At 39.8% G+C, this 26,589-nt stretch overlaps 1 protein-coding gene and 3 long non-coding RNA genes across 8 annotated transcripts in view; all 4 read left to right on the forward strand.

Moving 5' to 3' along the window:
* The window catches only part of LOC115357567 (CD209 antigen-like protein E), an 81,677-nt gene that overhangs the window by 44,986 nt on the left and 10,102 nt on the right, over positions 1-26,589 (forward strand). For 2 of the 5 annotated variants that reach the window (XM_030049094.1, XM_030049103.1), the window contains exon 7: positions 3,844-4,146. The exons of 2 other annotated variants lie outside the window; for them this stretch is intronic. In XM_030049094.1, coding sequence (XP_029904954.1) covers positions 3,844-3,997 — 154 coding nt within the window. In that variant the 3' untranslated portion in view covers positions 3,998-4,146. Of the gene's footprint in view, positions 1-3,843; positions 4,150-26,589 lie in introns of those variants that run through there. One more of the 5 variants, XM_030049130.1, reaches the window with a different exon arrangement.
* Positions 1,450-1,838, forward strand: LOC115357614 (uncharacterized). The gene is made up of 3 exons (XR_003928125.1): positions 1,450-1,475; positions 1,578-1,661; positions 1,764-1,838. It is a non-coding gene; the product is annotated as an uncharacterized LOC115357614 (long non-coding RNA).
* LOC115357600 (uncharacterized) lies at positions 5,906-7,540 on the forward strand. Its single transcript, XR_003928121.1, has 3 exons — positions 5,906-6,051; positions 6,620-6,682; positions 7,109-7,540. It is a non-coding gene; the product is annotated as an uncharacterized LOC115357600 (long non-coding RNA).
* Positions 21,936-22,568, forward strand: LOC115357607 (uncharacterized). Its single transcript, XR_003928123.1, has 3 exons — positions 21,936-22,008; positions 22,292-22,359; positions 22,492-22,568. It is a non-coding gene; the product is annotated as an uncharacterized LOC115357607 (long non-coding RNA).

The raw sequence follows: 26,589 nt of genomic DNA on the forward strand, positions 1-26,589 counted from the left end.
AATTTATCACATAAATTAGAAAACACAACTAAGAAATTATCATTTCATCTGCACTTGGACTCCACTTCATCTGTGCTGCATAAAAACAGAGCCGACAGAACAGTGACCAAGTAGGTGAGTTTCAGAATGGTTTATGTTCATTGCTGCTTTCAACAAATAATCCATATTTTGCATATTTGCACTAGATATTTTTCCTTAATTTAAACATGTTTTGATTCATTTAAACATATTGTCATACTTTATTGAAATTTTTTATAAAGTATGACAGTAAACAGAAATAATAAAACAAGAAACAAATTTGGCAATTCTTTTATTTTAGGTTAAATTTGTAGCGTAGTAGTGTTAGCATGTAGTAATGTATGTGGCATGTATGTAGTAACATCAGTTAGAGGTCAGAAATACTTTTGTTTTTCTTCCTTGGAAAAAGCAAGTCATGTAGTAAATAGATTTACAGAGAAAAAACTCTATCTGGGGCGCATCAAGCCCCCAGACACCACACACATTTCAGATGGCAATGTTGTTATTGTGGTAGTATTATAGTGGTATTAGTGTAACCAGCATTTCACCACTAAGGGATGTAGAGTAGTGACTGTAAATAGGCCTAATGACAGGCTAAAGTAAAAGATGTGTTGAATAGATGAAACTAAACTGAGCAGAAATAGAGAGTTGTCCCACTGTTCTGTGAGTGAGTTCAGTGGCAAGCTGGTTAAAGTCTTTACTGAACAGGGACAATGCACATCAACAAACACTTCTGGAAATGTACCAAAATGAGCCAAAAACCTATTTTTTTCATCTGCAGTCTCTGGCCAGATGTTACAAAGAGTAGAGGTAGGTAGAGGAAAATAAATTCTTTCACTGCTGCAGTGTACAGGGTATACTTTGGTCTTATACCTAAAATATTAAATGATGATGTGTTTGCTATATCAGCATCCATTGGTGTCTCTTGAACTGCCATTTGTTGCATTCCCAGTTCACTTTACAGAACTTTCAACCGTTAAAATCAGAGTAATCAGAGGATAGATAGATAGATAGATAGATAGATAGATAGATAGATAGATAGATAGATAGATAGATAGATAGATAGATAGATAGATTCCTGCCTGATATGTATTTTTTTTTTATTCACAGAACAATTCAAATTCCTGTGCCATGCATCAACTACTAAAATACATACTTTGTACAATAAATGGACAGGATCAGTTTGTGGAGCCAGAAACACACAAATATAAAATGTACTGTACTGTACAATGTCAGCTGATCTTCTAAATTTTGGTAGGACACCCCTTCTTTGTTTTTTCCTCAGGTTTTCTGAGCTTTTAATTTGCAGCAGTTTTTTTGTTTTTGTTTTTTGTTTTTTTAACTTCTGTGATCCAACAGGCAGATGGGTGAGAGGCTGGACAATTCAGCAACAACAACCATGGAGTTTAAGGACAGTTCAAAAGAATACAGACCATCAAGAAGAGAGCAGCATGCAGGTATTGATCCATGCATCAACACAAACACAAATGTACACACAAAGAATTTTCATGCAAGAGATTACACAACCAACTGTAAGGATACTTTGGTTTGTTTTATAGGTGAAAAAAGACGAGCTGCTGCAGTGTGTCTGGGGCTGCTGTGTCTTCTCCTCCTGGCTACAGTCATCGGCCTGGTGGTACACTGTGAGCTGGACATTTCATGTTCGGTCAATTGTTGAACTAAGTTTGTGGTGCCATGATTACTAGCATCGATTTAAATTACATTATACCTTTGTTATTTTACAGATAACAAATCAGATTGCAACCTGTCCAGAGAGAGAGACGAGTTTCAGACCAGGTTCAACAACCTGACTGAAGAGAAACATCAGCTGCAAATGAAATTGAAAGGCTGAGACTGAAGATAACAGGCATGGCAAACTAAAGATTTTCACTGCATTGCCCTGGATCAGAAAATTTTTGATCCTGAATGTTTATTAAAGTTTATGAGCATTTTGTGTGGAAATGCCTTTGTTTTCTAGAGCGGACGTCACAAATATGCCCAGATGGATGGAGACATTTCAACAGCAGCTGTTACTTCATCTCTTCAGAAAGTAAAAACTGGAATGCGAGCAGGCAGGACTGTCTGAGGAGAGGAGCTGACCTGGCGATCATCAACAACGGAGAAGAAAACGTGAGGGGCTTGGAAAGTTTACATTTTATTTACACATTAATATCTTAGGCTAAATGTGTTTCTGCAGCTAGGACATGCAGTTGTTTCCCCCAAAAAAACTCATTGTGCCCACAGAAACTCACCAACATTTCACTTGACAGTCCAGAAAAAATATAGAAAATAAGCTGCAGTACAAATACGAGGCAAAAAAGTGGCACTTTAGCTGCCTGATATCCTGTCATGATATATTAATTAAATGTAATGTAAGGGTTTTACAAATAAGAACAAGAGTTCTTACTTATGGTATAAGCCTCTCTCTCAGACTGCTCCACTGAATAATGTAGTATAAAACCATCCAACTTCAAGGTTGGCCAAAAGCAGGCAGTGGATAGTCCGCTAGACCATGACGCGTACTGGCCTGCCCCCCAGCTATAACACACACTGCCCTGCCTGACAGTATCAAGAAAGATTCAGCTCAGGACAAGTTACAGCAAGGCAGGAATTAAAAGAAGTCTTATTCTTTTTAGTAAAACCTTAATTTTACTAAAGTAAAAAGTGAACAATCGCCTACACAGCTCCAGGTTGTGTAGGTGATTGTGTGTATACAGTGGTAGTTGAATAAGGATGGCAAGAATGACATTGTCAGGCTGGATAACATTAGTCATTGGTGCTGTAATAGTTCATAGACACTTAACAATGAGCCAGTGTAAATACTTGACTGAAAATCAAAACTGTCCCTGTGTTAGGAATCATAACCAACCTCCTGACTGAGGTAAAACCATGGTGCTGGATCTTTAATGGGCGGTTCACACTAAAATCTTAACAACATGAGAGACCACAGACGTAACAACAGATTTAACACTTTTTTTACACTTGGTTTTGGAAGATAATCGGCTCAGACCAGCCTCAAATCAGCAAATTATGTTCAGACCATTTGGTCTGTAAATGGCAGTACTTTTTAATTGTTTTATTCATGACAAACCTTGTACCTCCATGGCAGTGCATTGAAGCCTCATGTAAACAGTCCAACAGGAATAAGATGACGATTACTCCATGTAGGTAAACATAGTCATTGTTTTTTTTTTGTTGCTTAAAATATTTTCTCTGTATGATTTTTCAAATTCAGTCGTTTCTGAAGAAGTTTGGTCTCAGAGTCTGGATTGGTCTGTCTGATCAGGAAACAGAAGGGGAGTGGAAGTGGATGGATGGATCAAGTCTGAGCTACAGGTAAGAAACTGACTTTTAATGTGACCATCTTTCTGTGACTCAAAATTACAGTAAATCAACACTTCTGAACGACATGCTAGCATCTCTGTTTTGCTGTGCTGGTGGAGCTAACTCATGTAAGAAGGAGTAAGAAGTAAGACTATCTTTGCTTTAGACAAATTTTAAATATTTTCTGTATCATGAACCACATGCCAATTCCAGTAAACCTGCCCATTCAATGACATGCCCCCTAGGCCATTCACATACAAAATGTTTTTGGTTGGTTTTCTATTATTTATAATATAGTTTATTTATAATATTTAACTCTGATGTTTCTAACTCTGTAAGAACTCATCCTGCTCCCTCCTCATGTTTTTAGCTCCTTCTCTTACTAAATGAAATGGAAAAAAATGCTTTTTTTCATTTTGTCAGCTAATTCGACATGCCATAATATACAATCAATACCAAATGCTATGATGTTGTTTTGTCATATGATTTAATCATGAATAGGTCCTGGGCAAAAGGTCAGCCTGATGATGCTCCTGGAGGAGAAGACTGTGGAGAAGTGAGACCAGAACGAGATGGATGGAATGATCTGTTTTGTACTCACAGTCAGCAGTGGGTTTGTGAAAAGAAGACTCCAGTCCATCCAGTTGGGATATGAACAACATTTTTTCTTGTCCTCTTACATTAAAAAAGAAGAAAGCAAAGAACATGTATTATGCCTAATTCAAATGACATGAATGATTTTACTGTGACAGATTGTCTTGAGAAAATAAAATAGTCTAGCTTGGGTGGATATTTCTGTTTAGAATACATTGCTGTCTGTCTTAAGTAAATAAAGTTTATCAAATATTTTTGTCAGGTGTATACATGTGAAGACAATAAGCATTAATATGTAAGAGTTTGAGATGGTAGAGAAGGCAACCTACCTATATTTGACTGTTTTCCTGTAAAATAAAAAATGCATGAATAAATAAACATTTAAAAAATACTACTAATAATAATAATAACCTCAGCTAGCAAGAGTTGTTGTACTGCTTGATTATGTGAAAAGCTGATTCTTCACTGAATTATGTGAAGTTGTGAAGTTTAGGGTCCCTGGTTGTTGTTAGTTGTCTTATGATGCACAGTGAAGAGTGTTTTACTGAGTCTGAGGCTCTCCCTGGTCCTGCTCCCCCTGCTGGCCATGCTGACTCCTGCACCTTCCACAACCATTAGTTTTGCTGCAGAAATGCATTTATGCACTCGGTTCTCTGTCTTGGGGCCTATTCCATCAAGCTGGCTAACGGGATAGCCTGGCTTATTTCGAGAAGCCTCGCTAATTTAAGTGAGAGTTCCGTTCCATCAAAGTGGCTTGTATCATAGACATAATATACGTATATTATGTCTATGGCTTGTATGAGTTGCAGCTCAGTAACCATGGTAGCAGAACTAGCCTGCTCCGTGGCAGGCTTACGGTCAAGCTTAGCTCAGCTGCCTGTCAAAGAATGTCCGACGGACGGAAACAGACCCCCAAATGACGGTCCCGTCATGTATATTGTTGCCATGGCGTCACATATTCAATTCAATTCAATTCGAATTTAATTATGTAGCACCATGTCCGTGTTCACAAATATAAGTTCAGACTTATTTCCCATAATGTACGGAAGCCCTAAAGGGTCATACATACATATATTTTATTTCCTCCGTTTTCCCGTGATAACAAGATAAATGTCCTCCGTTTTCTCGTGATAACGAAATAATTTTCCTCCGTTTTGTCGTGATAACGAGATATTTTCCCTCCGTTTTGAATGAATGAATGAAACGTGATATGCCTGAGATTTCCATCATACGTGACATGTCATGCTGACTGACGTCTCCTTGGATACATAAAGCAGGGGTCACGGTCACCAATCATGTGCCATGGAGGGCTGAGAGGCTGCAGGTTTTCATTCCAACCAAGACCTCCACCAGGTGATTTCACTGATTAGCTCCTCCTTTCTGATACAAGGTGAGGTGATCAGTGAAATCACTGATCATCAAATTTCCAGATCAAAATTCCAGGTTCCTGGTGCAAGATTTGAACCCTCTGAGGGTGGCATTAGGTGTGTGAAGGTCGAAATTCCAGAAATGGCATAATTTCCTGTGTTCGAATGGAAACTACAATGTTTTTTAGCATACCAATAGAAAAAAAGTGGACCTAATACCCCAACAAAACATCTGAAATGTACGTTTCCTCAAAAAGTTAATATTTTGTATGACTTCTTCTAAGTATTTTGATATTTGTATACACTTTGGTACTTTTACCATAAAGCGTCAGGTCAACTGTTTGGTAGAGGTCTATATCTCAAAAACTGTGGGGTCTGTTTTTAAAAAAAATCATTGATTGTTGTTATTGTTGTCCAAATGCAATAAGAAATGCTTACAAAAAAAATTTCTATTGCTGTTTTCTTGGTGGGGCAGTTAAAGGGTTAAATAACTTATTGTAGCAGGATGGTCTCTTTCTCCTCCCCTTCCCTCTTTGCTTGTTCCACACAGGTGTGGGTCACCTCACTGCACTAATTGCGGGGTGGAGCCGCTAGCCTTTTAACTGCTCCGGTGTGTGTGTTTGTTCAGTGTGCTACCTTGTCTCCCTCGGGGCTGGCGTCCGTGTGTGTCGCGGCGTTCCGTGTGGTTTGAACCGTGTGGCGGTTGGCGTTGCCGATTTCGCCAGGTCTTCTCCATCTCTCCGAAATTGTAAGTCCTTTTCGCCTTGTGGTGTTTGGGTGTCTCTGCGGTCTCTGGGTGTTAGCTCCCGATTCTTTTGTTGAAAGCCCAAGAACAGACCGGAGTCAGTCTTCAATTTTCTGATGCAATATTTATTATGGTCACATATAAAGCAAGGCAGCGCTGGTCTCAGTGTGACAGAGCTCCTGCAGGATCTCAGTCAGAAAGAGCCCCGATATCAGGAAATGATACACATTTATGTTCTTGGGCTGGGCCTGCCCCGTACATAGGTGGACTTAAACGCAACCGAGAATAATTGGCCAGTTACCCGGACATGGACAGGCCAACCACTGTCCATGCCTTGTTTCTGGAATGTGCTGTGCTATGCTATGTGTGTGAATGTTGACTGGGCGTGTATCTAATGCAACAGACCTAAATAACAAGATAGAGAAAGTACATCTGGCTGCTGCTGTGTCTATCCTTTGCTTAGCAGCCAAGCTGCCCTGAACTATGTAATACATTGGATAATGCAAGAAACATTGAACTATACGGCCAATTGTAACATGGGCATTACACCTGCTTTATGTTGTGCTTGCAGTGAGGCTGTCGGCTGGCTGTGTGGGACCGGAGTTTTGTCTACGCTGTTGTTCACTCTCTCCAGGTATGTCTGCTCAGTTAATCCAACGGCAGCTGTAACTCAGCTCGCTAGTGGCTGCTATCTGGCTAGCCGCTAAACTTGGTCTCTTAGCAGCGCTTAACTGCGGCCTGTTGCTCTCCCTCTCCTCTCCGGCGGAGACGCTGTGCCTGTGTTCTGTGGTAGGTGGCCTGTAGCCGGGTTACGCCTGTTCATTCACATTGTAACCAACATAATTGTAAATGCTATTGTGTGCGCACTTCACATGCACGCTTTGGCCTGGCTGTGCGCTGCAGTGCTCCACTCTTGGCATTCAACGCTCCGGTGCACCGGGACTCTATTGCTGTCTTGTCTACTGTCTTGTATACTGCCATGTAGCTTCTGTTTTGTAGCTATTGTTTTGTGCTATATTGCCTTGCATTATACTGCTTTTTGTATTATATTGTCTTGTAGGCTACTGTTTTGCAGCTACTGTTTTGCACTGCACTGGTTTGAGGCATATTGTTTGCTCCTGTCGTGGCATCAACCATGCCACCGTTCCCTGTTTTATTCCCTTTGTTTACTGCCAGTGACCATTTCAAGTGATGCGCTAAATTTGCTGACCTCCCGCGTCACTGTGCGCTTGGACTAACTACAGTTGGCCCACCTTCGTTGTCAGTCATCAGTAAGCTCTGAGTCACTTTATTTTCTTTTTGTTGGCATGAATACTGTGTTCTTTTGAGTTTATTACTATTTGCTTGCTTTATCTTTTGTTTTTTTATTAACCTGTTTGTTTTTTTGTGTTTAATACTTTGTTTATTTCGAAGTTTAAGTGTGTTTAAATTATTGCTTCATTTTTTTTGGTTGTTTTGAGCCACTTTGAATTGTGTAATTGCCTTGTTTCCTTCTGTGTTTGTGTTTTTTTTTTTTTTTGAGCCTACTATTACTTGCTACCCCAAGTGGGGGAACTATTGTAGTTAGTGTTATAGCAGTTAAAAGAATGAAATGCCACTGGCTGTATTTAAATTGTTTTAAACATTGCTTGTTAATAAATCTAGTTTTTATATTGAACCTCACGTCTGTTGTCTAGGTGCATATGAACCTGTGTCCTTGTAAGTTAAGTTCCTGGGGGTGAAATTCCCCCAGGTGGCGTTGTCGAGCAACACTTAAAGTCTAACTTTCAATTAGTATATTCTTTCCACCACCCACTTGCCACATTATTTTCATTGTGATCCAGTATGCTTGTTTTGTTTGTGTCATGCTCTGTTACGGTTTGTCTCCATCATGTTGGGATGGTGAAATAGAGGATATTTGGCAAGAAGCAATGACATGCCATGACATGGTTGATGTGTTTAAAAAAATTGCAATAAATACATTATTTTATAACTGTTAAAAATATTAATAAATGCATTTTATGTATATATTTATGGTGTGATTCATTGCATTATTATTTAACCCACCTATAGGGGAGAGTGGGATAAGTAGTGCCAATTTTTACTTAAAGTGCCTTTAAAGCGAGGGGATTACAGTAATGCCTCCAACTAAAATATGCACATATAGTTTAGGATGTTGTGCATCCCTGGGAACAATCACTTTGGATCTTATATAAACTGTTTGAGAAATATAGCTTTCGAAAAAAAAGTGGTTTTGTGGCACAACTTGCCCCCAGTGCGGGGTAAATTGTGCCATTAGAGAGAATACACTGGGGTAAATTGTGCCATTGATAATTGAAGTAAAACAGATCATTTTAATCTCACAAATGATAATGCTATATAAAAGCAAAACAAATTCAACACAAAATTATTTATTTAACATTTATTTATTATTATAACAAGATCACAGGCCACTTTTCTATAACAAGGCCTAGTGCCACATGAACACATACCCAGAACAAAATAAAAATTTCAAAATGAGCACCTAAAAATCATCTTCATCTGAATCTGAATAGTTTTAGTGATCAAAGGTAAGAAAATAATGTACAATAACAATAAAATACAAGAAAGTAATATATAGTATATAATCACAAGTTGTGCCACTGGCACAACTTACCCCAAGGCCCTTTGGCACAAATTACCCCAAGCCCACCATTTTGAAAAAAATGCATCCCCCAGCTGTTTTGAGCTAACATCATGCTAACTGTATAGACTCATGGTGTAGCTTACTAAAGTACTAGAACCTGTGTGAACTGTTTTCAAAGTTTTCTATCATTGTTCAAACACAGCAATCAAAAAACCTCGATCATGGAAATTTTACTTTGGAGGGCAAAAAAATGTTTTTTGAACTTAAATGTGCTTACCTCTCAAGCCATGTGTCTCCCTTCTTTGCAGGGTGAGTGAAATGGATGCCTCTTCAAAAATATGTGGTCACATGACCAACTTCTTCTATGGTTTTCTAGATAACAGGGGTGGCACTACTTGCCCCTTGGCACAAATTACCCCACTCTCCCCTATAGTTAATTTCAATTACTAGCTTGGGTCGAATGAATAACCCAGTGTATAGATTATATATAACCCAGTGATATAGTTCTTTTAATTCCTAGCTTGGGTCAAATGAACAACCTAGTGTAGGGTTTGTATTTAACCCAGTGATATAGTTAATTCCAATCACTACATTGGGTGAAATGAACAACCCAGCACATGGATTAAAATAACCCAACGTGTGCTCTGTCCTATAGTGACTCAGGCGCTGGGTTATGGTTGGGTTATTTAATAACCCAGCACTTTTAAGAGTGCAGGGTTAGGGTTAGGGTACTCTGCTATATTTCTCTGATGGGGTTGTTTTCCCCAAAAGGACACCAGGGGCCTCATTTATCAACCTGTGCGTAGAAAAGGTTCTAAATTCTTTCGTAGGAATGAAACTTAGAATGTGTGTAAGTACAAAAAAATCCGTATTTATCAAATGTGCGGACACCGGTCGTACGCACACCAGTAAGCAATCTGTGATGATAAATCCCACCTGTGCTAAACTGCCATGCTCGTGCATGGTTAGGCTCATTTGCATTCAGAAACGCCTCCAATTGACCATATATGGTAGCAGCAATCCCTTTAAGAGCGCATGAATGGATTTTTTTCCTCGGCTTTTTAGCAGGCCTATCGCGCGCTGAATGATGGTTCTTGAACGAGCATGAGCCCGGTTGTAGCGCTGCTCCTGCGGGGTCCTCGGGTTGGCTCCGGGGGTCATTAACCACGGCTTCAGTGGTTATCCCCGATTACCCATAGAGCCGTTATAATAAACCATACGAAGCCCAGAAAATAATTTCAAAACGTTGTAACACTCACTAATAAGCCAGCCATCCTCAAGAGCTCCTGCTTAGAGGCGCACACCCACAGAGCTGTTCTGCAGAATGAATGAGTCGTGCGTTCCTCCAAGATACCGGGCAACAACGTTTAACAGAGACATATTTGCATCGCAGATTATTTGTGCATTGGTTGAATGAAATTGGATTGTGTGGTGGTGTTTTTATTGCGATGTGGGTGCAATCTATGGCTCCAATTATGTTTGGGAATCCGGCGACGGCGTGAAATCCTCGTTGAATTTCGGCTTGTTGGTGATGTCTGTATGAGAACTGAATATAAGTTGGGGCCAGAGAAATTATTGCATCCAACACTGCCGGCATGATTCTGTTTAGTGTCGGCTGCGAAATGCCGCATATGTCTCCAAACTCTAGCTGAAATGTTCCGGTGGCCAAGGAGCTGGATGCGCACTGGGATGGCTTTGGTGCGTTTTGTCTCTCACTTCAAAATTGGTTGTAAATCACGGCATAAATCCATCAGTATGTTTTTGGGGAAGCGGTACCTGCTGAGATGCCACTCTGTGCTCTCACTGTCAGCACGCTCTTTGAAAACGGTTCTCCAAATCCTCCAATAGTGCAAGATAAGCCACGGCACTTGCATTTCAAGTTTTCTTTTCAGGTTGTCCTGTCACAGCTGTCTTTTATAACTTGTTACATCAATTATTGAAATTGTCTGCTAAAATACTAAATTAGATTTTTTTTTATTAATTAGAGGAAACAGGGAACGTGTGAAGTTGCTGAACACTGTGACTCTCTTCGTGCGTTCTATTTGTGGTTTCACCGTTCTACCACTAGGTTTTGTGTGTACGCATGGTAAGAGTTGTACTTAAATTTACACATGTTCCTACGCAAAAGTACAAGTTGATAAATCCCATTCTTTGCGTGGGAATGTTCTTACGCACCCATTACGCACACATCTGTGCGTATGCACGGTTGATAAATGAGGCCCCAGGTGTCTTTAGGGGTGTTAATTAATGTCTTTAAATGAACGTTAGATTTCTTGGGCCAGCCACAGCATGCAAAACCTAGTGCTCAGAGGAAAATTGCCATTTGACAAACAAATACATGGCTCCTATACACCGTTTTTTTTTTTTTTTTTTACTGCTACAGAGCAACTCTCAAACAATATTTATACAAGGAGACAGAAAAAAGCCAACAAACAACGACCACCAAAACAATTCAACAGAAATCCATAGGAGTCTGATACATGGGTATGGTAATATATAAATCATTTAATGTGTATTAATCCTTAATCTATCATTAAGACATGACCTTAATACCAATTCTTAATTTGTGGGTTTCTGGCAAGCAGCAGCAGTGGCATAATTCACATAGTGAATTTATATGATAAATTTTGTGGCTTGCTCAACTGCATGGCTTCCACTGAATTGGGTGGATGCTGATTAAAACAAACAAACAAACAAACAAAAAAACAGAGGCAGTTCTGTGGAATTTCCTGGTCTTACAGGAAATTCAATAATCTATTGTGATTTTGAAATATTTCCTAGGATTTTACCTTTTACATTAAATGTAGTACTTACAAGAATTAGGCTCAATTGTTACAGGTGGTTATTTAGGAAAACATCCTTGTTAAAATTTAATTCAAATATCAGTAAAAAAGAACCTGACTTTTTTTTTAAGGTTATAATCTTGAAAGTGCTGGGTTATTTCTATAAACACTGTTATGGTCTGGATTTTGATGGTATGTTTTGGTTGTTTGGGGGATGTTTTGGTTTTTCTCTGTGTTTTGGTTTTTTTTTTTTTTTTTTTTTTTTTTTTTGCTTGCAGTGTTGGAGTGTGGCAGAGGCGGGGCTGAGCTGTTTTCTCTGGAGGTTCGGGGAGGCTCAAGGTTCAAAGCCATTTCCAAATTAGGTAATACAGACAAGTTAAAAGTTCAAGCACTTTTGGTGCAAAACTTCAGGATCCTTAAAAGCAAAGAGTTCAGCTAGGGTGTTACGCTTGCGAAAGTTTTAGTTCCTTAATATAGAGTTCAAAAGGTCTAACAAAGGTTCATCTGATAAGGAAGTGCAAGCACAACCGTATAAGTGTAGACATTAGACATAGAGAACAGGAACCTAAAGCAGGAACATAGACAGTGTTGTGCAAGTTCATAGTTCTCATGAACTAGTTCAAAGTTCAGTTCACACAGTATAAAAATGAATAGTTCACATTCATAGTTCACCATTTCAATTTTGAACTAGTTCAAAGTTCAGTTCATTTCAGTTTTTTTAGGTGAAAAGTGAGAATGAAAGACTGACCTTGTTTTTCAAAGAAAGCTATGACATCCATCACCACCTAAAACTGTTCGCTGTTTACAATTATATATTGTCCTAGTGGAATTGTAGAAATCTGTAAATCTCAAACAATTTAGTCCATTATTAATTTGTCGACCTGTTGCTGGGAAATCCAGTAATACCCCTGAAGGCTGCAGGCAGTGTGACTTGGGTCGTTTGGGGCTGGCAGGGTGTGTTCTTGCCCATTCCTGATGACTTTTTGGGATTGTCAAGGACTTGTAGATATTTTCTCACACTGGATGGATGCTTCAACTCCAAATGCCTTTTCAAATTTGAAGTTGACATGTCCACCTGCGCTGAAAGTGTTTTTCAGCGCAGGTGGACATGATTTGCACAGAAAGGTTAGATTTTTGCTGTCGGAATCAATGTAGGGCCCTATAAAATCCATTCCCCCCCCCCCAAATTCCGTTTTATTTTTTCCCAAATTCCGTTTTTTCCGTTTTAATTTTTGGGAATTCCGTTTTTTACCCTTTACTCTTATTTTACTTTACTACCAAAAAAGAGTGTTTCTAATGTTTATGACTAAAATGCACACAAATGAAATAGAAATTACCTTAAATTAATTGAGGTAACAAATAAACAACACTTTATTTATTTATTTAACAATTACATTGTTATAGCAGTAAAAGGTGAAAATGATATGTTAATAATTGAACAATGTTAAATTATTTGTTTTAAAAATGTAAATTACTTATCAAACAGACCTAACAATTCAGCTACCAATGAATGAGCAGTAGTATGCATGTGATAACATAGATTGAAAAATAAGCCGAAGTGATACCTCTTCTCTGAATAGACAAGCTAAGCCAGTGTGCCGCTGTTAGCCAGTGAAAATAGCGCAGAGTGGTCATTCTTCGCGTTGTTACACAAGCAATGTCAGTGCGCCGCTGTAGCTGGAAAGTTTCTTTGCTTTTGGACTCGTACGGTGCCGGTGCAGTTGTTGTAATGTTTTTCTTGGTGGTGCAGGTGCAGGTGAAACCACTGGAGGGGTTGTGCCACCCAGATTTGCTTCCGTCCATGTAATATTCCCCAGACATATGTTCATATTCCACACAAAAACAGCATTTCATTCAAATTATGTCAAATTCCGCAATATTCCGTGTTAAAAAGGAGAAGGGAAATTCTGCAATAATTGGACTTAAACATTGGCGCTGACTCTCACATAATCTGAACGAGTTCACGTTCAAGTTCTTTATTTACAAATACATTGCGTTCAGTTCAACGTTCTTAAAAAAATGAACGCGTTCATGCACAACACTGAACATAGACACTGTCTGAATGTAATCAAGGCAATCTTAAGGCATATTAACAAGTAAACATGAGCCATTGTATTTGTAGGCATGAGCAGTAAATTTCCATTACACCCCGTGGGGCAAATCGCTCTGCAGCCAGTAGTAACAAAACAATCAGCAACAAAGACAGAATAACAGCACATATAGCGCAGAAGACAACAATAATTAGAACAGACAATTATTAATCAATCATTTGTTAAGAAGACCTATGGCAGCAGGGACAAAAGAATATTTTAATCTATTCGTTCTGCATCTTGGCAGGATGTACCTGCGGCCTGATGGGAGCAGCACAAATTCACCAACCAAGGTATGGCTCTGGTCAGTGAGGAGCGAGCGGGCCTTACTTAGGGTTCTGAGCTTGTACACTTCAGAAAGAGCATTAAGATTAATCCCTGCAATTTTGCTGCACACTTTCACTATGCCCTGCAATCTGTTTTTGTTTTTGAGGGAAAGTAAGCTGTACCAGCAAACAAAAGAAAAGGTCAAAACAGATTCAATGAAGCAAGAATAAAACATCCTCATAAAAGTGCTGTCAACATTAAAATTGCGAAAAAAAACTTGGATGGAAACGCCAGAAATTCGAAAAACGGCCGAAAATTCGCAAAAAAGTTTTTACGCTTGGAGGGGGTGGATTTCTCAGCGTATCGATAAAAGAAAATGCGACTTTTTGCTGTGGAAACAGGTTTTGCGAATAAACGATGACTGGACCGGATACCACGTCACACTTCTACGCTACAGTCTTATTATTAGTTATTGTTACTATTATTATTATTAGTCTCTTATTCCTTATTTAGGATGGTTCGGTACGAAGTTAGCGCTGCCAAAATAGTAAGCAGACTTCTCCCAAGAGCCGACAAGTTCAGCAGGAATCTGTCCCTGATCAGCAGTTGAGTGTCAGCTGAGTGTTTGTTGTTGTTCAGTCGACACACAGACGCTATCTTATAGCGTCATCTCACGGCGCACTCTCCTCTCAATAATCGCAAAACAAAACTGATGGAAACAGGCATAAATCTGCATTTTCTTTTGCGCATTTTGACAAAATTCGCTAAAAAATTTCGATATATTTGGATGGAAACCCAGCTACTGTTACCGGGCGTGGCTTCATCTCCTCACTCTGGATAGCACACCTGATGGCAATCACCTTGTTACCTTCTCCACATAAGCCAGCTCAGACTTCACTCCAGTGCCAGATAATTCCGTCTTGTTCGGTAGAGCCAGTTCTCAAGCTTATTAGTGTTTTTGCTGTTTTCTCCTGCTTTGATAGTCATTCTCTGGCAACCATTTTGTCTTTTTCCAGCCCCGAGCCTCGCTGCCTCCAGCTCCTGCCTCCTGTGTTGTGTTCTACTCATTAATGATATTTTAGTATGCATATTGTCTATCATTAGCCTAAATGTTTGGATGAACTTAGTACAAAAGGACCCCAATGGAAACAAGCCATAGGCTTTCTCTTGGATAAATCCTTTTAGCAGACCTTGTATTTAGGGTCCGGGCAGCCGATGCTGCCAGGACACTGTTGTATTCCTACGTGTTCTTTCTTCTTCTTTCTTCTTCCGAGGAAATCATACTTTCCATGGGTGAAAAATCACCAAACTTTGCACAAAGGTCCAGTCCCATGCCAGATTATGCCTGCTGCAAACTCAAGCCAATAGTCCTGATGGTGGCGCTATAGCAAGCCTCTAAAGTTCAAAACTTTGAAAATTCATAACAAATCAACCATATGTGCTACAACTTCACAACTTTCATCAAACTGTAGCCCCAATACTGAAGAAACATTTGTGCACTCAAACCTATTGCAAATTATGAAGTCCATCACTCCGTTTTTTTCAAAAACTGTAAAACTTATTGAACCTAAGTCCTCCCACAATTTTTGCTCAATTGACACAAAAATTGATACAGAGCATCTTCAGACTGTCCTACACAAAGGTTGTTTCTCTGATTTTTGATTTATCAAAAATTGAGCCTACTAAGCATCAAAATGTTTGACTGTAAATGGTACTGTAAACATATACCTGCAAATTCTCAAATAAATCTTCAATGTTCATGAAAAAAATGGACAATATTTTGGAGTCATGGTAGATGATGTGTGGCAAATTTCAAATGTGTATCTCAAAAACTGAATTTTTGACAGCATTTTGAATTTTGCTCTCATGTGAACAATTGGAGTCAATGCAAAAATGGCATTTTTAAACATCAGTTTTTCACTTGTGGAGCAAATCAATCATTGTTAAAAACAAATGATCAACGTCTCCATGCTGTCTAGATGCAATATGTGTATTTTCAGATTTTTGTCTTAATAACTGAATTTTTGACAGCTGTTTAAAATCTGCCTTTCCATGCATGGCTGGCTGCTGTCCTGCAGGTCAGTGATTGGCTCAGTCGGTCTGTGAAGCTACATGTGAAGTTTTAGCTCAGTGAGATAGAGGCCAGGCCTCGGTGTCAAAGAATTTGAGTTCAAGCCTCAGCTTGTGCAACATTCCCACGTGCGAAAATTCACCAAACTTTGCACAAAGGTCCAGTCCCATGCCAGATCATCATTGTCAGATTTTTGTCTTGATGACTTATTTATTTATTTTACAGTGGTTTGAAATCTGCCTTTCTATGCATAGGCGGCTGCTGTCATGTGAGTGTCTTAGTCAATTTGTGAAGCCTCACATAAAGTGACACTTGCCAATTAGCTCAGTGAGATAGAGTGTTGTCCTTTATGCCAGAAACTGAGTTCAAGCCTCAGCTGATACAAAATGCACATAAGAATGCCACCTTTCTTTTCGTCTTCCTATTCTCTACTTGTTGCTCAGAATTGCCTAAACTCGCCTGGCTCCGACCATTGCTGCGCAGCAGCTATAATGTTTATTGTATTTTAGTCTCCTGTGTTCATTTTGTCCCTGTTGTTCCTCCATAGTCTTGTCAGCTTGTTTGTCATTACACCTGCCCTGCATTGTTTCATTAGCCCCGCCCCCATGTTGCATGTCTTTGTTGTGTCTTGGCCAATCATCTGTCCCCTCCAGGCCTTTGTCCTGCCTTTTTCTTACCAGGTGTGTCAATCAGTTCAGTTTAAGTTCATATTCTTCTGCTTGTTGCTTAGAATTGCTTAAAACTGCCCAGACCCGACCCATCGCTGCACAGCAGCTATAGTTTATTGTATTGTACTTTCCTGTGCTTGTCCATCCAAACTGTTAAAGTATTTAATCAATCAATCAATAACTATTTTAGTAGCTATAAAGTGGCCTGAACTATAGCTTTGGTTTCGTGTGCAAAACTATTACATCTTCAAACTTCACTTGAGTGTAGCTGTTGGCTTGGGATCTAATATAGAGCTATTGGCCCAGCATGCAGTTCGCACGTGCACACACTCACTGGCAGGAGGAAGTGCACAGTCTATGGTGCATACACAAAGCTCGGCACACCGAAGAGATTTATTCATTTATGAAAGGTAAGTTTTAGGTTTATTTATTTAATACATTAATCTTTAAACTTAACAACCGCGCATGTTTATTTTTAAGAGTGAGTGACCGAATTCACTGAACCACATAATGTCAACTTTCATTATTTAAGCCAGCCTAGATTTAAGTTATTTTAGTAAATCCCGCGTGAAATATACACTATTACCAAAAGTATTCGCTCACCCATTCAAATGATCAGAATCAGGTGTCCTAATCACTTGGCCTGGCCACAGGTGTATAAATTCAAGCACTCAGGCATGCAGACTGTGAACAAGACATTTGTGAAAGAATGGGCCGCTCTCAGGAGCTCAGTGAATTCCAGCGTGGAACTGTCATAGGATGCCACCTGTGCAACAAATCCAGTCGTGAAATTTCCTTGCTCCTAAATATTCCACAGTCAACTGTCAGCTCTATTATAACAAAATGGAAGCGTTTGGGAACAACAGCAACTCAGCCACGAAGTGGTAGGCCACGTAAAGTGACGGAGAGGGGTCAGCGGATGCTGAAGCGCATAGTGCAAAGAGGTCGCCGACTTTCTGCACAGTCAATTGCTACAGAGCTACAAACTTCATGTGACCTTCAGATTAGCCCAAGTACAGTACGCAGAGAGCTTCATGGAATGGGTTTCCATGGCCTAGCAGCTGCAGCCAAGCCACACATCACCAAGTGCAATGCAAAGCGTCGGATGCAATGGTGTAAAGCACGCCGCCACTGGCCTCTAGAGCAGTGGAGACGCGTTCTCTGGAGTGATGAATCACGCTTTTCCATCTGGCAATCTGATGGACGAGTCTGGGTTTGGAGGTTGCCAGGAGAACGGTACATTTCAGACTGCATTGTGCCGACTGAAATTTGGTGGAGGAGGAATTATGGTGTGGGGTTGTTTTTCAAGAGCTGGGCTTGGCCCCTTGGTTCCAGTGAAAGGAACTTTGAATGCTTCAGGATACCAAAACATTTTGGACAATTCCATGCTCCCAACCTTGTGGGAACAGTTTGGAGCGGGCCCCTTCCTCTTCCAACATGACTGTGCACCAGTGCACAAAGCAAGGTCCATAAAGACATGGATGACAGAGTCTGGTGTGGATGAACTTGACTGGCCTGCACAGAGTCCTGACCTGAACCCGATAGAACACCTTTGGGATGAATTAGAGCGGAGACTGAGAGCCAGGCCTTCTCGACCAACATCAGTGTGTGACCTCACCAATGCGCTTTTGGAAGAATGGTCAAAAATTCCTATAAACACTCTCCTCAACCTTGTGGACAGTCTTCCCAGAAGAGTTGAAGCTGTAATAGCTGCAAAAGGTGGACCGACATCATATTGAACTCTATGGGTTAGGAATGGGATGGCACTTCAGTTCATAGTATGAATAAAGGCAGGTAAGCGAATACTTTTGGTAATATAGTGTATGTCCATCTTGCAGCCTTCATCTGCATCACAAGTGAAGAAGGTTCGTCAGATTTGGGATGGCGGCAATCGTGAGTTTGCTTTTATTACCTTTATTACTGGTATTAAACTACTAAAGCTATACTAAACTAGACTAGCATTGTTGCATTGTAGCAGACCTGACAGGTGAGCGTGCACACATACTGCAACTAAATTGTACAAGTGTTTAGTGTGAGGGGATCCCAGTTAAAATATGATCATTTTGCGGGTCACAGCCTGAATTTTTTGGGAACCCCTGCTATACAGCCTGGATAAAAATACATTTTATTCAATAAAGCAAGTTATGCAGCTTTAACATATGAGAATATCAAGGTAGCTAAGGTTACAAGAAATAAATAAATGTCAAGTCAGTGCATTGTTAAATTCTAATCTACTTAATCTTATTTCATTCTAGTCATGTGATGGTTGCACTATGGACACGTTTGTCTCAGAGACCCTGACTGCATGGCAACTGGAGAACTTGATCGAGACATTTAGAGGTAAATTATTATTGTTATCATTATTATTACTATTATTATGACAGGTTATATTGCAAGTATCTATTGTCTGATTTACAGGTGGGGACCAACATGGTGGAGTCCCTACAAACGGCAGAGACTCAACCGTTCCCACGCGTTTTCTGTCTTGGTAATGAAACGACAACCAGCCAGGCCTTCACCATTGTCTCACAGAGCGCCATTGAAGCGGACACTTTGCTGGGTGCAGTAGACCTTTGTTTTTAGGCTTTCTTTGTTTTTTCTTTGTTTTTGTTTTCTCACCCTTGTTTTTCATTGTGATCCAGTATGCTTGTTTTGTTTGTGTCATGCTCTGTTACGGTTTGCCTCCATCACGTTGGGATGGTGAAATAGAGAATATTTGGCAAGAAACAATGACATGCCATGACATGGTCGATGTGTTAAAAAATAATTGCATGGTTGATGTGTTAAAAAATTGCAATAAATGCATTATTTTATCACTGTTAAAAATATTAATAAATACATTTTATATATACATTTGTGTGATCCATTGTGTAGCAATATGGAGTGCAAGAGGAAGTTGCCTGACAACACCACCTGGGGAATTGCACCCCAGGAAGTATAGGACACTCAACAAGACACTTATAACTTAAGGTCACATAGATTCGTCACACCAATTATATAGAGGATGGGAGACGGACTTCCAAAAGTATTAACAGAAGTTTATTAGTTAAAATTACTAGGTTAAAAGAACACAAAGAGGTCAAAACACGGCCTGAGTGCCAAATAGGCCACAAAATTGACTGCGGTAGAACATTAATACACACAAAAAAGGGTAGGAACGAGGATACTGGGTGCAGCGATCAGACTAAACAAAAACAGGAGTAACTCAAACCAAAGAAAATCACTACAAACCAAAACACCATGTGCCACGCCAAACTAAAGAAGTGCAGGGGAGAAGCCACCACCGGGGAAGTCTGTCACGCACTGCACCAGCTCCTGTCCTGAAAGAAAGAGGGAAAAGAAAATGAACACCGCTTGTGGCGAGACACTCAGGCAGATATGATACTGTTAAAATAAAGCAATTGAACCAGACAAAGACACACCCAAACACACAGCACTCACACCCACACACACCACATAGCATAAACCAAATTAATTGAATAATAATTAACCAAACTAACGTTACAAAAATTGATGAAAAACAACCAAAATAAACTCAGCACAACAAAACTCAGCTGTGGGCGGGACCAGGGATAATAAATTAATCACATTAACAGAAAAATCACCCAACCACTAAAAAATCAAAACCAACTAAACAAAAGAATAGTTAACAAATAACTTATACACAATTAAACCAAATAACCAAAGAGGAAATTAATTAACCCAAAAGAAAATAAGCGGTGGTGGGGCGGAAAGCCCAAAGTTATGGGCGCACAGGAGGTAACGGTGCGCTTGAACCAGTTCAAACGGGGAAAACCTGGCATGTGAGTAGCGGCAGGAGACGGAGCGGCCGCACCGCGTTGGAGGCTTTAGATAGCTGTCCTTAGGAGGCCCAGCTGGTAACCCACATCACCGGCGTGCAGTGCAGCCCCGCGCCGAGCGTAGGGGAAGAGAGGGAGCCACAACCTGTGGCTTCGACAGCTACCGCAGACAGAAAGCAAGGCGAATGTTAACATATGGCTAGAAGAGCAAATAGATGTCACAAAGCAAACAGCAGCTTACTGGAGCGAAGGGAACTTAACACACAGCCAACACAATCTTCGTCTTGCGATGAAGAGGCAGACACCGCGCTTCGTACAAGCCCTCCGAACCGCACGCCAGGTCGCCAACAACCAACCCTGCTGCACATCGAAACATCACGGCTGCGGTCACACCATGATACGCTGTCACCAGTATAAGCCCAATGATCCTATGCCTACCTTTCATATCCTGCCGATGGCACAACAAACCGGAGCACGCCACCGGAGCACGCCAACACAGCACTCGCCAGGTGAACGCCAAGAAACAATGAGCGCGCCAGTGAAGTCAAGACCTATAAGTCAAATTGGCACCGCCTCGCAATCAGGCCCGAACAGCTGAGAATAAAGAACAGCTGATGCCAATTAAAGTGGAGGCGCAACAGCGCTCAACCTGCCACAATTGCATTATTATTGTTATTATTATTTAACCCACCAATATAGTTCATTTCAATTACTAGCTTGGGTCAAATGAATAACCCAGTGTATAGATTATTAGACTTAGACTTAGACTTAGACCTCTTTTATTGTCATTGCACAAAAAAACACAGCAGTGAGATTTTGGCAACGAAATGTCATTGCTTGGCTTCCGGATTACAGCAGAGATGGAATTGTGGGACCTTTTAGGTATATATAAATATAAATATTATACATAAATATAGTCTATATAACTGGTATGATATGGTCTATATAACTAGTGCTAAAAAACAGGAGCTAAATAGTAATGAGTGCAATTTAGAATAGCTAGATAAAACAGAATGTACAACAACAGACTAAACAGTGTAAACAACTGAATAACCAGTATAAATAATAATGAGTGCAATTGAGAATAACTAGATAAAAACAGAATGAGAATAACTAGATAAAAACAGAATGTAAACAACGGACTGAGCAGCGTAAACAACTGAATGACCAGTGTAAATAATAATGAGTGCAATAAGAACAGAATGTAAACAACAGAAAAAAAACAACTGACTAAACAGTGTTAACAGTGGAAGATTGCACAGAAATGTGTTGTCCATACGTAGCTGCTGGGCGGGCGGGCGGAGGGGGGGGGGGGGGGTTATTGCACAAATAGGAGGTAATTAATTCTCCTCATCCCAGGGGTGTGTCCCGGACTGGGCTACACACCCTGGGCCTGAAGAAACCATACCTCCATAAAGATATATTGCACAGAAATGTATTGTCCATACGTAGCTGCTGGGCGGGCGGGGCGGCCGGGGAGGGGGGGGGGGACTGGGCTACACACCCTGGGCCTGAAGAAACCATACCTCCGTATATATAACCCAGTTGCGCAAGCCACAAAATTTATTATATAAATGAGAAAACACAGCTAAGAAATTACCATTTCTTCTGCACTTGGACGCCGTACTTCATCTGTGCCACATAAAAACAGAGCCAACAGAGCAGTGACCAACTAGGTGAGTTTCTGAATGGTTTATTTAATAAAAGCCTCACCTTGCTTTATGCCAGGTTATTATCTGAATAATTACACAGTACATACTGTAAAATGAAAAATAACAAATGAAATTCCTGCCTGATATGTAACTTTTTATTTTTTATTTATTCATTCATCCATTCATTTAGCTTAGCGGCTTCTTGGTTGCTTTTACAACAATTCAAATTCAATTGTTTATCCTCAGGTTTTAATAAGCTTTTAATATGCAGGATTTTTTTTTTTTTTTAACTTCTGTGATCCGACAGGCAAACGGGTGAGAAGCTGCATAATTGAGCAACAAAAATGGAGTTTAAAAGAAGAGAGCAGCATGCAGGTATTGATCCATGCATCAACACAAACACACACAAATGTACACACAAAGAATTTTCATGTAAGAGATTACACAACAATTTTCATGCAAGAGATTACACAACCAACTGCAAGGATACTTTGGTTTGTTTTATAGGTGACCACAGACGTGCTGCTGCAGTGTGTCTGGGGCTGCTGTTTCTTCTCCTCCTGGTGACTCCTGGTGGTGAGCTGGACGTTTCCTGTTCAGTCAACTGTTGAACTAAGTTTGTGGTGCCATGATTGCGAGCATTGTTTTAAAATACACTACACCTTTGTTATTTTACAGATAACACAGAGATTCAGACCGGGTCCAGCAACCCAACTGAAGAGGGGAACCCGTTACAGACCTGTCTCTACAACGTGACTCAGCTGAAAATGAAGATTGACAGGCTGGAAGAGGAGAAAAAAGGCATGATCAATAGAAAAAAGAAGTTAAAAAATGTTTTTTAAATTCTCTGCAATGCCCTGGGTCATATAAATTATTGATTTTAAGTGTATATTAAACCTCATGAGCATTTTATGAGCAAAAAAAAAAATGTCTTTGTTCTCTAGAGATGGCGTCACACATATGCCAAGACGGATGGACCTACTTCAGCGGCAGCTGTTACTTCATGTCTTCAGAAAGTAAAAGCTGGGATGAGAGCAGGAAGGACTGTCTGAGGAGAGGAGCTGACCTGGTGATCATCAACAGCAGAAAAGAAAACGTGAGCGGCTGGGAAAGTTTACATTTTATTTACACATTAATACCTAAGGCTAAATATGTTTCTGCAGCTAGGAAATGTCATTTCCTCAAAAAAAACTCATCGTGCCCACAGAATCTCACAGAAATTTCATTTGACAGTCCAGAAAAAATATAGAAAATAAGCTGGAGTACAAATACGAGGAAAAAAGTGACGCTTGAGCTGCCTGATATCCTGTCATGATATATTAAATGTAATGTAAGGGTTTTACAAATAAGAACAAGAGTTCTTACTGATGGTATAAGCCTCTCTCCAGACTGCTCTACTGAATAATGTAGTATAAAACCACCCAAATTCAAGGTTGGCCAAAAGCAGGCAGTGGACAGTCCGCTAGACCATGAGGCGTACTGGCCTGCCCCCCAGCTATAACACACACTGCCCTGCCTGACAGTATCAAGAAAGATTCAGCTCAGGACAAGTTACAGCAAGGCAGGAATTAAAAGAAGTCTTATTCTTTTTAGTAAAATCTTGGTTTTATTAAAGTACCAGTGAACAATCACCTACACAAGTCCAGGTTGTGTAGGTGATTGTGTGTATACAGCGGTGGTTGAATAAGGATGGAAAGAATGACATTGTCAGGCTGGATAACATTAGTCATTGGTGCTGTAATAGTTCCTAGACACTTAACAATGAGCCAGTGTAAATACTTTCTTAACCCAGAGCAAAGAGCTTTCCTTATCTAGACCACATGCCTGCCATCCAGCTACATGTCAGAAAAATCTCTTGCCTTCATTGTTGCTGAATGAAGTTTCAACAGTGGATAATTCCTCCCTGAACATAGAAATATTTAGATAGAAAAGATGGAAAACAATAGCTAGCACTCCTGTAAGCTTTGTATCACCAAACCATCAAAAACTGAAAATCAAAACTGTCCATGTGTCAGGAATCATAACCAACCTCCTGACTGAGGTAAAACCATGGTGCTGGACCTTTAATGGGCAGTTCACGCTAAAATCTTAACAACGTGGGAGACCACAGATGTAACAACAGATTTAACACATTTTTTACACTTGGTTTTGGAAGATAATCGGCTCAGACCAGCTTCAAATCAGCAAATTATGTTCAGACCATTAGGTCTGTAAATGGCAGTACTTTTTAAATTGTTTTATTCATGACAAACCTTGTACCTCCATGGCAGTGCATTGAAGCCTCATGTAAACAGTCCAACAGGAATAAGATGACGATTACTCCATGTCTTTGTTTGTTGCTTAAAATCTTTTCTCTCTATCATTTTTCAAACTCAGTCGTTTCTGATGAACTTTCGTGTCAGACTCTGGATTGGTCTGTCTGATCTGGAAACAGAACGGGAGTGGAAGTGGGTGGATGGATCAAGTCTGTGCTACTCGTAAGAAACTGACTTTTAATGTGACCATCTTTCTGTGACTCAAAATTACAGTAACTCAACACTTCTGAATGACATGCTGGCATCTCTGTTTTGCTGTGCTGGTGGAGCTAACTCATGTAAAAAGGAGTAAGAAGTAAGACTATCTTTGCTTTAGACAAATTTTAAATATTTTCTGTATCATGAACCACACGCCAATTCCAGTAAACCTGCCCATTCAATGACATGCCCCCTAGGCCATTCACATACAAAATGTTTTGGTTGATTTTCTATTATTTATATTTTATTTATAATATTTAACTCTGATGTTTCTAACTCTGTAAGAAATCATCCTGCTCCCTCCTCATGTTTTTAGCTCCTTCTGTTACTAAATGAAATGGAAAAAATGTTTTGTTTTGTTTTTTCATTTTGTCAGCTAATTCGACATGCCATAATATACAATGAATACTAAATGCTATGAAGTTGTTTTGTCATATGATTTAATTATGAATAGGTACTGGGCAAAAGGTCAGCCTAATGATTATGGTGGAGGAGAAGACTGTGGAGAATTGAGACCAGAAAAAGATGGATGGAATGATGCGCCTTGTTCTGATGGTCGGCCTTGGATTTGTGAAAAGAAGACTCCAGTCCATCCAGCTGGGATATAAACCACATTTTTTCTTGTCCTCTTACATTAAAAAAGAAGAAAGCAAAGAACACATATTTTGCCTAATTCAAATGACATGAATGATTTTACTGTGACAAATTGTCTTGAGAAAATAAAATAGTCTGGCTTGGGTGGATATTTCCGTTTAGAATATATTGCTGTCTCTCATAAGTAAATAAAGTTTATGAGATGTTTTTGTCAGGAGTATAACTGTGAAGACAATCAGCATTAATTTGTAAGAGCTTGAGATGGTAGAGGAAGCAGCCTGTTATATTTGCCTGTATTCCTGTAAAATAAATAAATGCATCAATAAATAAACATTTTCAAAAAATAACCTCAGCTAGCAAGAGTTGTTGTACTGCTTGATTTTGTGAAAAGCTGATTCTTGACTGAATTATGTGAAGTTGTGAAGTTTAGGGTCCCTGGTTGTTCGTTGTCTTATGATGCACAGTGAAGAGTGTTTTACTGAGTCTGAGGCTGTCCCTGGTCCTGCTGACTAGGAGGATTTAACCACTGAAATCTTTTCTCTTAAACAGCTTCAAAGTTCGGAAAATAAAACATTTATTTTAACATTGTTCAGCAATGTTGCATACATATTCAGATTCAGGCTTAGTGTGTTATTTCAACCATATATCCTGATAAAAGTGCATACAACTGAATGAAATTACATTTCTCTCAGGATCAAGGTGCAAAACGTTCCTTAAAATCATATAAATACATTTAGAAAAAAAAGAACATAAAACCTTTCAGTGGATGTGCTGGTTGAACTGCTTCATCGAAGCTACATCATGTTTTTACTGAGCAAAGATCTGAGAATTGTCAGAGTCACAACACCTGAACAAGTTAGAAGAAACTGGTTGAAGTGTGATCCACTTATCAAATATAGAATATAAACTATAGAATGAGAGACTGAGGAAACAAGGCTGAGCATAATAAAATAAAATAGTTTAATGAAGGAATAAAAACAGAAAAAAGGAACTCAAGTCTTTTCACTGAAACATCCCCAGGTAACTTATTGTACCAGCAACCAGGGCCAGGTTACTGTGCATATTTAGAAAAATAGAAATGTGAGATGGCAGAGAATTTGGCTGCCAGGCTGGGGAACAACAATACAGGTGCATGTTTCATTTTGGAGTCCAGGGAGTGTCTGTCAGCTCTGATACTGCTGACACAACAGGCCTTTGAATGAGACCACCAAACAAAAGTGCTCTGTGATAAAGCTGGTGCAATCGACACCAACAAATAAACTATTTACAAAATGTACACTATTTACACTATTTACACATCCCCAGGCAGCCAGTACCGCCAGACGCAGAGGACTGCTGCCTCAAGCCAAGGCGCCAGACACAACCAGGGCTTGCCGACCTCGCAAGACGCTAAGGAACGGAGGGATGGAGAGGACGGTCAGATCAGCCTGCCAGACGCAAGACTGACAGCCAAGAAAAAAAGAAAGAAAGAAAGAAAGAAAGAAAGAAATCAATCAAC

The sequence above is a fragment of the Myripristis murdjan genome, chromosome 1 (assembly GCF_902150065.1).
Source record: "Myripristis murdjan chromosome 1, fMyrMur1.1, whole genome shotgun sequence".
In the NCBI taxonomy this organism is placed as follows: domain Eukaryota; kingdom Metazoa; phylum Chordata; class Actinopteri; order Holocentriformes; family Holocentridae; genus Myripristis; species Myripristis murdjan.